The sequence below is a fragment of the Uloborus diversus genome, chromosome 3 (genome assembly GCF_026930045.1).
Source record: "Uloborus diversus isolate 005 chromosome 3, Udiv.v.3.1, whole genome shotgun sequence".
NCBI classification, from domain to species: Eukaryota; Metazoa; Arthropoda; class Arachnida; order Araneae; family Uloboridae; genus Uloborus; species Uloborus diversus.
Genome location: NC_072733.1, coordinates 182,898,019 through 182,912,159, shown reverse-complemented (window position 1 = coordinate 182,912,159; position 14,141 = coordinate 182,898,019). Strand labels below are relative to the sequence as shown.

General features: G+C 30.5%; 1 protein-coding gene across 1 annotated transcript in view; it reads right to left on the bottom strand.

The window, feature by feature from the left end:
- Positions 1-14,141, bottom strand: part of LOC129219080 (uncharacterized) — a 98,630-nt gene that overhangs the window by 12,099 nt on the left and 72,390 nt on the right. The window contains exon 3 of the mRNA XM_054853399.1: positions 5,546-5,687. Coding sequence (XP_054709374.1) covers positions 5,546-5,687 — 142 coding nt within the window. The remainder of the gene's footprint in view (positions 1-5,545; positions 5,688-14,141) is intronic.

Genomic DNA, 14,141 nt, shown 5'->3' with positions numbered 1-14,141 from the left:
AGATACATTCGATTGTATTATATTTCAGAAATTCTAGAACAGGTTTATTATTCTTAATGATCCAAGTGTGGCCGTCATCCACAATTTTATTAAAAATTGAATTTAACAGGTTAACAAAAATTTTTCTTGGGGAATTCATATAAGAGTTGGAACCACATGTTATATATTGGAATTTTACAGGATTTTTATGAAATTTGGGATATATGGTGATATACGGAAAAATAATCTTCGAGTTTTTAATATTAACTTTTTGTTGAGGGCAATAACCTTTTTTGCAATGGTGTTATACGAAGCTTTAACTTTTTTGTAGATGGAGGAATTCTGAAGTTCTTCATCTAATAATTGGAGATAGAATTGTTTTTACAAATAATTGAAAAGTTGTTGGCTGCTTTGTCAATAGGGGCGATAATAAAAGTATCTTGAAGATCTTTGACATGGGGAGAAAAATCTGTAAATTTGAGAACATTTTTAATATGATATTTATGTAGAAAAGTTTTGAAATGATTGTAAAATCTCCACTTCCATTCCGCAAACACTTCCAAAGGAATGTTGTACGTAAACGAGGTTTTTATAATGTTTTATAATGTCTATGTCTTCAAGAAATGAACCTAAAAGGTGTTTTTTACTAAAATAAAAAATAGGACGGAATTTAGTGCCATAATTCATTAAATTGCGAAGGGAAATGTTATCAATAATTTTCAGATCACCTGTAATGATATGGTTATGGTCTTGATTGACAAATGGAGCAAAATCTTCTTTTTGGCAAAAACATTGCACATTATCCCAAATCAGATTGATATTTTTACGAAAAGTGTTATAATTAAAAATTCTGCGCCCAAGTGGGATATCATAACTAAAAGAAGGTTTAACCTGAATATCTTTAATTGGAAAATAATGCGACAAATTCAAAATAATACTGTTAAGTTTAAGGTGATCATAACAAGGGTTTTTAAATTTAATCAGTAAATAAGACAACTTACATACTTTTTGTTTAGAGATTTTCGAAACACGACTCTTCAAAATGTCCATAAAAAGAAGCTCAAAGTTAAAGTCTGAAAAGACTAAGTTATCAAAATTGTTATTGCAAAAAAGACTTTGTTTATCATTAAGTGAATACAAAAAGCTTTTTAGTGGAATCCAAGAAAATTTTTTAAGGAAGCTATTTTCAAGAAAAGTGATGTGTGATTGAAGTTTCATGGCGTTGTAGGAGATGTTCATATCAAAGAAGTTAGGTTTTTTACTGATATTATGACCACTGCGTTTATGTCTTGAGGTTTGTTATGAAAAAGATGAAAGGTACAAGAAATAGAATTGGAAACCCTAGAACCATTAAAAAGGTCGTTAAGACCGTACGGAGATAAAGTTTTATAATAAATAATATAGGAGTTTTCTTTAGAAATGCGTAAGTTATAATCTGTTTCAAAATCAAGAATGCTAAAAATGGCAAATTTAAAGTCGTGCATTTTAAAATGATTAAATTCAAGGTTATAGTCCTTTTTAGCAGAATAATTGGAGATATTAGAACAATGTAAGTTTATGCGCATATTTAAACAATTAGAAGTTTGTCCAATATATCTGAAATTACAAAGCCCACATTTAATAAGATAAATAACATTATAAGCTTTGCATGCAGTAGGTAAATGTCGTTGATTTTTTCAATTTCTTTGAATTTCTATTTAAAAATTGTCTTAAATTGTATCTCTTGTTTTATATGTATATATGTATGTATATATATGTATGTATATGTGTATATATATATATATATATATATATATATATATATATATATATATATATATATATATATATATATATATATAAATGCAGGTTTTTTTAAATAGCCAAGGATTAAAATTTATTAACTGAAAATATATTAGTCTACTTATCGATGGCAAATGGTCCGTAATCGTGTAAGTGTTGAAATAATTCAGTAAAGCAAAGGTCTCCAATCAACATTTTTTCAATCCTATGTTCATGGGTTGATACAGTAGAAGGGCTTGACCATCATGAGTCATGCTTCAGCACCTACATCCCTGCTACCCATTCCTTAAGTAGTCACTCTCACTCATCAGCTGCCTGCTGTAACGAACCCTTAGGCTTTCTCCTGGTGTAATATGAAATCCGTCTGCTTTCTCCCACTACAGAGGCATTGAAATCTTCAGTACTTTGTATGTTCTTGGACAGTGGACCATTCTAAATTTTACTGCTTGCTTTCTTTGAGAATTTTTTTTCCCCAAGTTTTATTGTTATTTTAACGTTAAATTTATGCATATTTTTGTTGTTAAGAGCCAACTTTCAGTTGAAAATGGATAAACAATGGAGCATATTTTGCTGCAATCTATTTAAAAAAGAAGAACATTGGGTGAAAAAAGATCTAAGAACTGCAAGCTTGTGGATGACATCACTAAATATGGCATTGAAGAAGGAATGAAAATTTGTACTGCTTGTCGCATACAATTAAGTAAGCAAAAACATTCTTCAGTTCCTGAAACTGATGATGTTATGAGTGAGTTCAGCAAAGATCTAAAACCAGGCTCTAGTAGGATCCCGAGTTCATGAGCCCTCATAATGGGGATGTACAGTTTGAAGAAATTGTGGGCTATATTGCTTGTGCCTATGACAGCAAATGGTGGATAGGATATGTAATTTCAAAAGATCAGAGGTAGAAGAAGAAATCCAGGTTTTTTTCCTTTGTCCTAGCGGACCACCATCATCATTCATTTATCCAAGAAAAGCAGACATTTTGTCCATTCCTAAAAATTTTGTTCTGTGCAAATTACATCCCGTCACTGCTACAAGCAGAACATACCAAGTCTCGAAAGAGGAGATGGCAAAAGCAACTGAAATCTTTACATAAGAAGAAAGTATATCTATACTATAAGATTTAGAAATTGAGTTCTATAGTAGCAAAGTGAGTTACACAAATCTCAAACTGCTTCTTAATGGGCTTAAAAAAATATTAAATTTTATATTGTAGCAATTAAATTATATATAAATAAAACTTAAATTTGCTTTTAAAATATGGCTAAAAAAGCTTCAGTATCTTTTAAATTGAAGTTTTCAAATTTAAATAAAATTTAGATTTTTTATTCAATAATAAATATTTTTTCACCGAAAAAATTGTTTGAACTTGTTAATATGCTTACAATACTGCCAAGTAATTGTTTTTCTACGCAATAGTCCCGGTTTAAACTTTAACTACATTTCATTAGAACAAATGTTTTTTACAAATAAAATTAAAGCAACTGTTTGAAAGAGAATTTTTTTTTTTTTTTTCTTGCCAACAAAAATGCCATCATGAAATTTTGAATTTATATTGCTTAAAGAAGATTAATTACCCTGTTTTTTTTTTTTTTCAAGAAAATTTAAAATTTTGTTTTTTTACAATAAATATATATATATATATATATATATATATATATATATATATATATATATATATATATATATATATATATATATATATATATGATATTGTAGCTAGGTTTTGTTATATATTTTTTAAAACCTTCTAAAATACTGAACAAAACAGCACAAGTTTAACCTTTTAAGTCAATTAGTTCTTTGATAATAGCCTTTTAAAGATTACTAAATGATGTAAAATTTATGATGCTTCCAGAGTTAAAAAAATTTATAACTTTGGAAAGAATTGTTGAAAAAATTTGAAACTTCAGATTTGTCATCATGGAGGTGTGTATCATAGACATAAAAAATCATTACATTCTAAAACATTGACCTTAAAAATTTATTTATTGGTTGATTTGACATGGAATGACCCATTAAAGCACTGTTGAAAGAGGAAAAAAAAATTTCTGCATGATACCAAAAGATTGTCTTCTTGAAATTTTGAATAAATGTTGCTAACAAAAGGCTACGTAACATATATTTTTTTCAAGAAAATAAAAATTTTCGATTTTGAATTTTTACAAATTAAAAAAAACTTTATTAAAAAAAATTAAATTTTTTTTTAAGCAACTGGGCTTTGTTACATATTTTTGAAAATCTCATAAAAGACTGAACAAAACAGCACCAATTGTAGACTTCTAAGTCAAATACTACTCTAATAATAGCCCTCTTAAGATTTTAATCAATGCAAAATTTCGGATTCCTCCAAAATTTAAAAAATGCATAACTTTGCAAAGAATTGTTGAAAAAATTTGAAACTTCAGTTTTTTCATCCTGAAGGTAAGTATAATAAACAGACAAAAAATTATAACAATCCAAAACATTGACCTTCAAAATTTATTTTTTATTGGTTGATTTGATATGGAATTACCCAAAAGATAATTAAGACCTTTAGTATATTTTAAAGGGGGGGATGTTTTTGAATATATTTTATACACATTTTGTTAGTGATCAACTAACAACTAATATATTTCTTAATAAAAATTTTAAACATGTCCAATTAAAAATTGCTTACAAGCAGGGATTTTTCCAAACAAATACAAGCCCACATTGTAATGTTTGACACCCAGTTATTTCAAATAGACAAAACTGATTTTCAACAAATTCACCAAAATTTTCAACAGAAACCCGAAAAGTTAACATTTATGAGAATTATATACAGTTGAACCTCATTAAACTGCCAGCCTTAGCAATGGACTGAAAGTTGGCGGATGTCGAGGGTGGCGGTTAACAAGTTTCCCCCTATTTTGCACAAATGCATGTTTTTATTAATATATACATATGAAAGCATGTACAGTGAAATTGCTTTCCAACAACTACAAATACAACAAAATTTTTATTTAAAACAAAAATTTTTTCTTGATTCAATTTAAATTACATTGCTTGAATTCTATTACAACAAACAAAATTTGCAGTTCCTTGAAGTTCATTGTAACGGGATTTCACTGTATTATGAACTTTAAAAAATAAAAGTGATTGGCTTTCTTGCAGTGTGTCACTGATGGTTCAATGGCTCTCCCCCCCCCCTCAGAATTAGAAAAAATATTTGCAATAAATTAACTGCTTGCGGGTGAAACAGAATTATGATACAAATTGTCATTTGCTGAAGTCTGTAATTGAGTAAAAATCAAAACTGATCATTGAAGCATGAAATAAAGTAACAATTGCTCATTTTTTTATGCATTATTGTTAGAGTTGGTTCTCTGCTTAACAACTCTATTTAATGACTACTTTTTACGGTTCCAAATCCCCCCCCCCACTATTGTTTTAGAAAAATTCTGTTTCAGGATGCATTCTACTTATGGATGATTTTTTGTGGTACCTTGAAAATCCTTAGAGAGCCAACTGTATTTACTTTTAATTTATTTTACAGTTTGGTTCTCTCTATCTCTTTCTATTGTATTTAAAATTTAAACCACCACTTTCTCGTGATTCAAACACTACAATTTATATAAAATTCCATAGCATAGCACCAACTTCTTTAATGACACCAGAAAGCATTGTTGATAAATACTACAAATATATTAAAAGCATTGTTACAATAAAGTTTAATAAAGTAAAACAATCTATTATAAAAAAAAAAAAAAAAATCATGCACTGCATCTAATATGATTTTGGCTCTATTGTGCAATCAACTTACGTGAGTTAGCAGCAGAACTCATGGCAACTGAAGAGTTAAATGTTTCCACGGAATATCCATTTTCCTCCATTGGAGAAGGACTAGCATTTTCAGAAGGATATTCAAATGTGGATGTTGCTCTGTCATCAAACTGTATACTGAGCTGCAAGAAGAGGAAACTTTGTTAACATTTAAAGGAAGTAGAAAGAAATTTTGAGCATATAAGCAGTTTTTAAATAAACAAAAAAGCTTAAACACAAATAATGTATGTTGTAAAATCAACATAACATACAAAACATTCAATATGCACACCATTTAAAAAGTTACCTAAAATTTTTATCATCTGCTAGTGAAGAATCAAAATGTATGGAAGGTTGAAAGACACGAAAAAAGTTTCAGTTAAAACAAAGGGAAATTAAACATTAAATTAATGAAAATTAACTAGTAGATTCTGCCCTTTTTAAGAGAAAAATACTGCTTATTTATATTGTATTATGCCCTAAAATAAAACAATCTTCTATGCATACTCTTTTGAATAAATTTCTTTATCATGACGTAAAAATCTAGAATTGAAATATTTCAATAATTTTGTGACAAGTCATGGGGAAAGCAAAGAAAGAAAAATTGTACACTTTTTTTTTGTGCGGAAGGTTTTTTTGGTACAAAAACTTTGGATTACATTTTAAAAAGTGTACTAAACTACACCTTTGCAGGCAAGAGTCAATTTGTAATACCAGTAAAAAGTTGCTTGTTTTCATAACCCAAAGCAACAAATTATCGGAAAGTTCTGTTTTCATTAATTTGACCCAGATTGTTCTAGAAATTTCACAATAAAAATGCTTATTAAATTAAAAATTTCATTTTTGCTGCAATTAGGGAGCATCAATTTGAATTTATTTTTGTGTAAAATCGAAAAAACAAATTACATCGTGAGCAATACCTCAAATCCAATGCACAAGCCTTTACCCAACTGCATTTTTAATTGAGACTATGTTACTGTCTTACAAAAATAGATGGCAGCACAAGAAGTCTCAAGATGGTTTTGAGACAAACAACGAATTCATCCGAAAGTGAGGCAACTTTTCCTCCTCCTCCGGAGAGATGAAAGTGTAACGAATTTACGCAAGGACACGAATGCGGTAATACAGAAGACACAATGTGACTGGGGTGTCCACAAGGGGGAATTATGGCGCAATTTGCGCCATCATTTTTTTTGGGGGGGGAGGGTATTTTTTAAATTTTTTTTTTATTTATTTAAATTATTTGATATATTTCCAATTTAAATTATTTTATTTTATAAAGTTTATACTTTTTTAAATTTATTTATTTAGCTTGTGTGTGCGTGTGTTTGTATGTCATTGACGTGGCACAGAACTTTTCCAATAAAATAAATATTATATATATATATATATATATATATATATATATATATATATATATATATATAAAATACTTTTAAAAAAATAAGATTAAAAAAAAGAGATCTAAAAATAAAAAAGGGAAGGACGATTGAGAAAAGGGGGTAGGGAGATTTGCGGCCATTGAACTTGGGAGGGAGGGGTATCCCTGCAACGTGAACAGTGGCTCAAAAAAATATCAAAATCACTCGCATATTTCGAATAGCATACTCAGGCCCAGGAGCGGCGATAGAAACTAAAAGGGGGGGGGGAGGCAAAAAAAGAGACAACCAAAAGCCAAGAGAATTTTTAGCGGCAGCAAAAAATGGAAAAAAAAAAAGAAAAAAAGCACAAAATTTTGCTAGGGCTGGTTTTGAGAGCAGATGAGTGGTAATTTATGAAAATCTAACAACTCAACTCACGTATTTCTTAAGACATATTGATGAATTTTGTACAGAAAAACTTTCCCCGAAGAAACACTTAGACTTACATTATTTACCCCAAAGTATTTTGAGATGTCACAAACGATTGGTAATAATTTCATTAAACAAGTATGTCATGTTTAAGTAAAACAATTGATTTACTAATATCTAAACAATGAATATATAAACTAAAAGTCACTGCTTGGGCTAAATAATGTTTCGTAAACAGATATACAAAGTAAAACAAATTCGTAATTATGTTTTGAAAATTGAGATTTCTGCTTTTATATAATTTTTAGTTTTTCTTTCTAAATTGTAAAATAAAATAAATGTGTTCACAGATATTGATGATATGTTATCATATGACTCTAAAATGCAATTTTAAAATAATTTTATCAAAAATATTTCTTTTACAAGCCGTTTTTATACTTTTGATGCCTTCACTTTGAGAATTGCGATCTCTCTGCATCCGCTATGGGAATACGATTTTTCGCATTTTTGATGATTATTACGCTTTGTTAAGAGGTAAACCATTGAAATATCTTTTTATTTTGGTTAAAATCACGGAATTTATAAGTTTTAAACGAAATTCTGTGCTTTTTAAGAGTGTCTTGTGTCAAAAAGTTGAATGCTGAATCCTATTCTGAATTTTGTTTTATTTATTTATATTTTTGTTACAATTATTTTAAATACTGTACAGAAATATATCTAGTATAATTTAACATAATTCAGAATGGTAGATAAATATTGATACTTGAAAGAACGATTCCCCCCCCCCCCCCCCCCGCCAAAATCAGAAAAAAAAATCCAGAATGATTTTCTCGTCATAGAAGAGGAAAACACTCAACTTAAAGTTTAATTGATGCAGTTTGTGCCATCTCTAAATTATAAAATTTCGTTTTAACAAAAAAAAAATTTTTTTTTTTGCGAAATTCTTTGATTTTTCACAAAATTAATTCATTTTTCACAAATTTATTTGATTTTTCACAAAAACGGACCCTGTGAAAAATCCTGGACAGACCCCTGATTTAATAAGGCGCAATACCGCAAAGTCAAATCTATAGTTCATAATATTTTTTGCTCTAACTTTTAGACTTCTACACAGTTACTTTCACATTCGGATCGCTTTAGAATTTAATGGCATTTTAAAAAAATTCTCGAGTTATTTAGTGTTCCAAAAATTTACTAGTGGGTTCGGGTGCGGGAGGAGATGAACACAAGTGATACAAGTTTCCGAATAACTCGGTGTGTGCAGCAGAAATGGCTGCCCTGGTGTCCTTAACTGATATTGTTTACATCTCATATTATATACATAAATTTCAGCACACCTAAGTCGGTTAAAAGAGGTTCCGGTTAAAAAGAGTTTTGGGTAATCGAAGTTCTAGTGCATTGTATCAGGATGGGTAAGTCTTCAGGTCTGTAATGTAAAAAAATGAAAAATATCAGTTGGAAAACGTGAAGTAAATGAAACACCTGCGTAGCGATTAAATTCAAGTATTGCATAGTGATTATACAAACATACTTTTTTGTTACGAATCCTGTAAATGAGTCAAGTTTTATTCCTAAAAAACGGAATATTTCTTATGCCAAGACGGCAGGAAGAAGGTGCAAAAACCCGGAATATATACATAATAATTCCTCAAAAGGAAACGCTATTTCCAGCACATAACAATAGAGAAAAGAGGAATTTCTAAAAGAATTGCCCCACTTTACGAAATGCCAAATTCATTTCTATGTTTTCTTCAGCTTACGGGAGTTAACATTATTATTTATGTACTTATGTTTCCCGGTCTAGCGGAAACAACTCACAATGAGCCATTTTCACGGAGATTTTTTTTAAACATCCACGACCTGGTTTCTGTAAGATTTTGTAGTGAATACCGAAAATGATGTTTATAAACAGCTTCACAGTTTTTATACAAATAAATCACCAAAGGATTCAGCAAATAAAAGGCAATAAAAGAATGATTGTTGCTTACGCAAACGAATGAAATATATGTTCTCTTTTCTCTCTCAATCTTCTTTTTTCATTTTAGTATTTCTCACATCTTTTCATCTTCCAGAATGAAAACCTCCTCAGAGCTTTTTCCAGTGCTAAGATAAGCACAAATACAGTGAAATTCCGTAACAGCGAATACCAATGCAGCGAAATATCCATTTCAACGAAGTAAATGTTCAGTCCGGATTTAATTGTCATTATACTGATTGAATTTCATTGTAACGAAATTCCCGTTAGAACGAATAACATTTGCGGCCCCTTGACGTTCGTTGTAACGGGATTTTCCATGTACATCTTTTCCTCCTAAAGCAAAAAAGCAGCTGTCCATCAATGATGTTACTTTTTTCAACAAATTTGAGTCCCCTATCCTTGTGTCACAAACTGTCACACTTTACCTTACCCCCTCCCCTTGTCAAAAGCCGCGGTTTTTACTTTTTTTTCTAAATCAAAGCTACAGAATTTACAAAGAAAATATAATCTAATAAAAGTATATAAGTCTTTGTTCTTCAAAGAACTACTGATTCTTCTTTCTACTTTTTGTTCTTCTACAAAAGAACTTTTCTGTTCTGATTGAGAATTTGTCAATCTCGGCGATTTTTTTTTTTTTTTTTTTTTAGATATTTCGAATTCAATAGAGATGATGGCATATTATTTCTCAAGTAATTTTTTTTTAATTTTTAATTTACTGAAACGTTTTTTACTTGAAGGCATAAAAACAGGCAAGGTTTAAAAAAAAAAAAAAAAAGGAAAATTCGGAAAACAGGGAATGAGACCAGTTTTGTTTATTATTTCGCACATTTTCGAAAATGGGCATTTTTTTACAAGCGTCGTAGAATAATAGACACAAAAATCACCTTTTCTGTTTGACGAACCCAAAAGACTAAGCCTGGATCTGATAAAGGTAAATGACCAAAAAAAAAGGGGGGAAGAAAAGACGACTTTTGAGACCACCCACAGAAAGCTAGTGAGTGTTTTTGGGTGACTAGCTTTCCGAAACTTCAAATTGAAAAAAATCCTAATAATGTGTTTTCGTTTGAAGAACAGTAAGTTGTTTACGATTTCCAGTGTGAGAAAGTGAAAATGTCATTAAACGTTACTTTATTTTAACTTTGAACCGAAGGAGTTCAACTGCGATTGAACTCTGTTTTAGCAGGGTTCGTTGATTCAGATCATCATTAAAATCATGATTTAAATCAAGTGATTAAAAAAATAATTGATTTAAATCAATTGATTTGATTCAAGTGATTTTTTTTAACAAAATCATTTATTTAAATGATTTTGTTAAAATTTTTTATTTTTACATTTAAATAATTATTAAACATTTAATAATTATTAAACATTTTATTTTTATAAATTAATTTAATAGATCATTCTTTCTGTATGTGAAACAGATTTTCACTCTTGCAATATTGCTTTTACTCCAAAATTACAGTTCAATTCAGTACAGAACCAAATAAAAATTTGCAGTTTTTCTTATACACCATCAGAAAAATAGTTAAGAAAAGTAATTGCTCAGCATATTCTTTTTCGTGATGTTCCAGATATCCGTATCCGCGGATATCCGAGGGAAAATAAAGATCTGTATCCGTATCTTTTTTGACGGACCTTAAACGGATCATTTCTATTCTAAAAAATTTTAAATATTTGAATAAAAGACTCTTAAATTCCGTTTAAATTAGGTTTTATTCCCTATTTAAATTATAAGGTATCATTTCATAAGCCAATTTGTACCCCCCTCCCCCTGTTGCAAAAAGGAAGGGGAAATAAGTTTTAAAAGTGTGTATCTGTGAGTCGATTTGTGTCATCGTAGCTCTTAAATAGGTGAACCGATTCGAATAGTTCTTTTTTCGTTCAAAAACTGATTTTATCGAAAGTGTTCTTATAGCTTGGCCTCGTTTTTGTAGAACTTTAATTACCGGAGATATTAATGAAAAACCGATTTAACGTTTTTCACACTTATGGTAGTAAAAATTTACCCGTAGGTTAAAAATGTTGGCCCTAATTGAAAGAACGAAGTTTTCTGCGTTTGATATTTATTTGAAACTTCCAATTTATATACAGTATGAGCTATAATCTTGTTAAGTAAATTTTAAATGCAATTCTAAGTCTTTATACGCGTGATTGGTAGCGATTTCATAGTCGGAAGATAAGGAGAAAAAGCTCAATGATTTAAAATTTTTACCTGCTGTCAGTTCATATTTGTTAACAAATGTGTGTTCTGATCCACGAAATTCATCTTAATATGAGGTCGGCTCTCTGGGACATGTTTTGTTTTTTAATTTAATATTAGTTTTTGTTATTGATTTGGGGTTTCTGTTATTCTTCATTTCTGTTTTTCTCGTCATCCTTCAAAAAAAAGCGAGACTAAATTCTCTATTTATTGTTTGTAAAGGTGTTCCCGGCTCTGTATTTCGTCGGTCGGAGAAGTTCAGTGAAATGGGTCAGCGCTACATTAATGCTGAAATAAAATGGGAAAAATTATTTCTAGCCTGTCAAGTAGCACTTTACACTCTTGCTCCTGTATCCAACATCTACCGAGTAAGCTAGAAATAATTTTTCACATTCCATCTAAGCATTAATGCAGCGCTGACCCATTCCTTCCATCTCTCACTCAATTTTGACGGTGATTTCTTTAAGGAGTAAATCATAGTCTTGGTTATATTTTTGCCGCAGTTGACATTTTTTGAAGAAACTGCCATTATTCTGACGGGAATACCTTCCGTAACAAATTTTACACTTGGATAGCTGAATTGGGTTAAAAAAAAAATTTGAGACCCATATCCGTATCCGCGTATCTTGACACTAATGATCCGGATCCGTATCCGTAGATCTACTTTTTTAACGATCCGGCACATCACTAATTCTTTTACACTAAAACGTACATGATGGTGGAAACCTTATTTTTAAGCAAAGCATAAAACAAAATCATTTCTTCTTTTTATCTAAGTATTATAACGTATTTATAAATCTTAAAAATTTATTGAATACTTAAGAGAACTCATCTTAGTTTTTAAAGTAAGCTGAATGGATTCATCTATTGTCTGAAATATATTATGTTGAGAAGTGAAAAGTAATTAATAACTACAAATTTTTAATGATTTAAAAAAATGAAAAATCTGATTTAAATTTTTAAAAAAACCCGTCTTTTATCTCCCTTTTTAATAAAAAACCAACCCTGTGCTTAGGGTAAGGTAGAACAAATGCCCCCCCCCCCCCGATAACAGTACACTATTTTTCTGGAAATTTTCATGCATTTCTGTTTTTAAATAACAGGAAATAAACATGTCAAACGTCTGGCAAAACAACGCTAAAAAAAAGCTATTTGGGGGAGAAGGGGGGGGGATGCATAAAAGTGCGTTCTGGGTTCAAGGCAACCGTTTTCGATGCTTATTCTTTACATCGATTAGCTTACCAGGCGATGCAAGTTTATAGATGTAAAGACATTCGCCAAACCAATACGGTTATTAAAAAGGGAATATACGAAATAACCTATAAATTGAGCAAAAGTACATAACTACTGCACACAGTAAAAACTGTATTTTAAATCCAAGAGAATGAAATGTACAACAGCATCAAAAAAATTTACAACCTTACAAAATAAGGTGTATAAAAACACATTACTGATTATGTACACCTAAATGGCTGTCCTTATAAAGCAAAATCTGGTTTAATACGGTCTAAAAAGATCAATGAAAGTTTACTGCATTTTCAGCATATTTGTTCGATTTGTTATAAGTTTTGTTTTCAGAAATCCTTAAAAATATTGGTTAGATTGATAGAATAATATATGCGCCTTCGGCTGCCCCTTGTTTTGGCTGCAACCTGCTAGAATTAAGGCCACTATATAAGGGGAGATGACTTATCCGCCATTTTGGTTCCAAATTGTTGGGGAGGCAAAATTTGTATTTGTACAAAAGCCTTGTTGCAGAAAACTGGTGCCCAAGCTATAGATGTGTTGCCTGATGGATGTTTGAATTTTTGATTCTGTAAATGAAGATTTTTAAAAAAAATATGGTGTGAAAAGGAGGTTCATTACAGTAAACATTTTCTAATACATTTTTTGTTGAATTTGTGAACTAAGTTATCTTTCTAGATTTACCTTAAGCTACATTTTACACAACTTATCAAATATTTTACGACATAACAACCAGCGACAGCGGCGTAACTACGTACCGCAAGACCCAGCAACGCGGGGGGTCCAGAGTCGGAAGGGGCCCTAAAATTTTTTAGCTTCGATTTTATTCTTTTTATTAAACTTTTCCGTATCAGTAGTACTTAGTAGTCGTATTAGTAGTCATTTCCGTAGACTTAACTCAAATGGTTAAGTCTGATTCTGAAGTTCCAAAAGTTTCCACTGCTTGGCAGCCCGGGAGTAAATGACAGCCAAGGGAGGTTTTTAGGTAGAATCTGTAGGGTTGGGGCACCCAGATGTCAGTATTATGCCTCTCACTTCTACATGTCGCGTATTATTGAGAAAAATATCACTACTCATTGAGAGATATACGCTCGGGAAATTTTGTCAATCTTATTAACGCCCGATTAACGAGTGATGTAGCTGGCCCTAAATCTAGTAAAACTAAAGTAAAATTAAGAGTGAATAGGTCCCCTTCTTCCGCATGAGTTTACTCGACAACACACCTAGTGCTAAAAAATTGATGTAATCTTTGAAATGAATTCTGCAATTTATAGCTATTGTCCTATAAATACAGCAATACTTTTGAAGTTATGAAAAAGAAGTATCTTTGTTCAGCTTTGAGCCGATCAGGGGAACAGGAAAGTCACCAGGGACAGCAAACTGG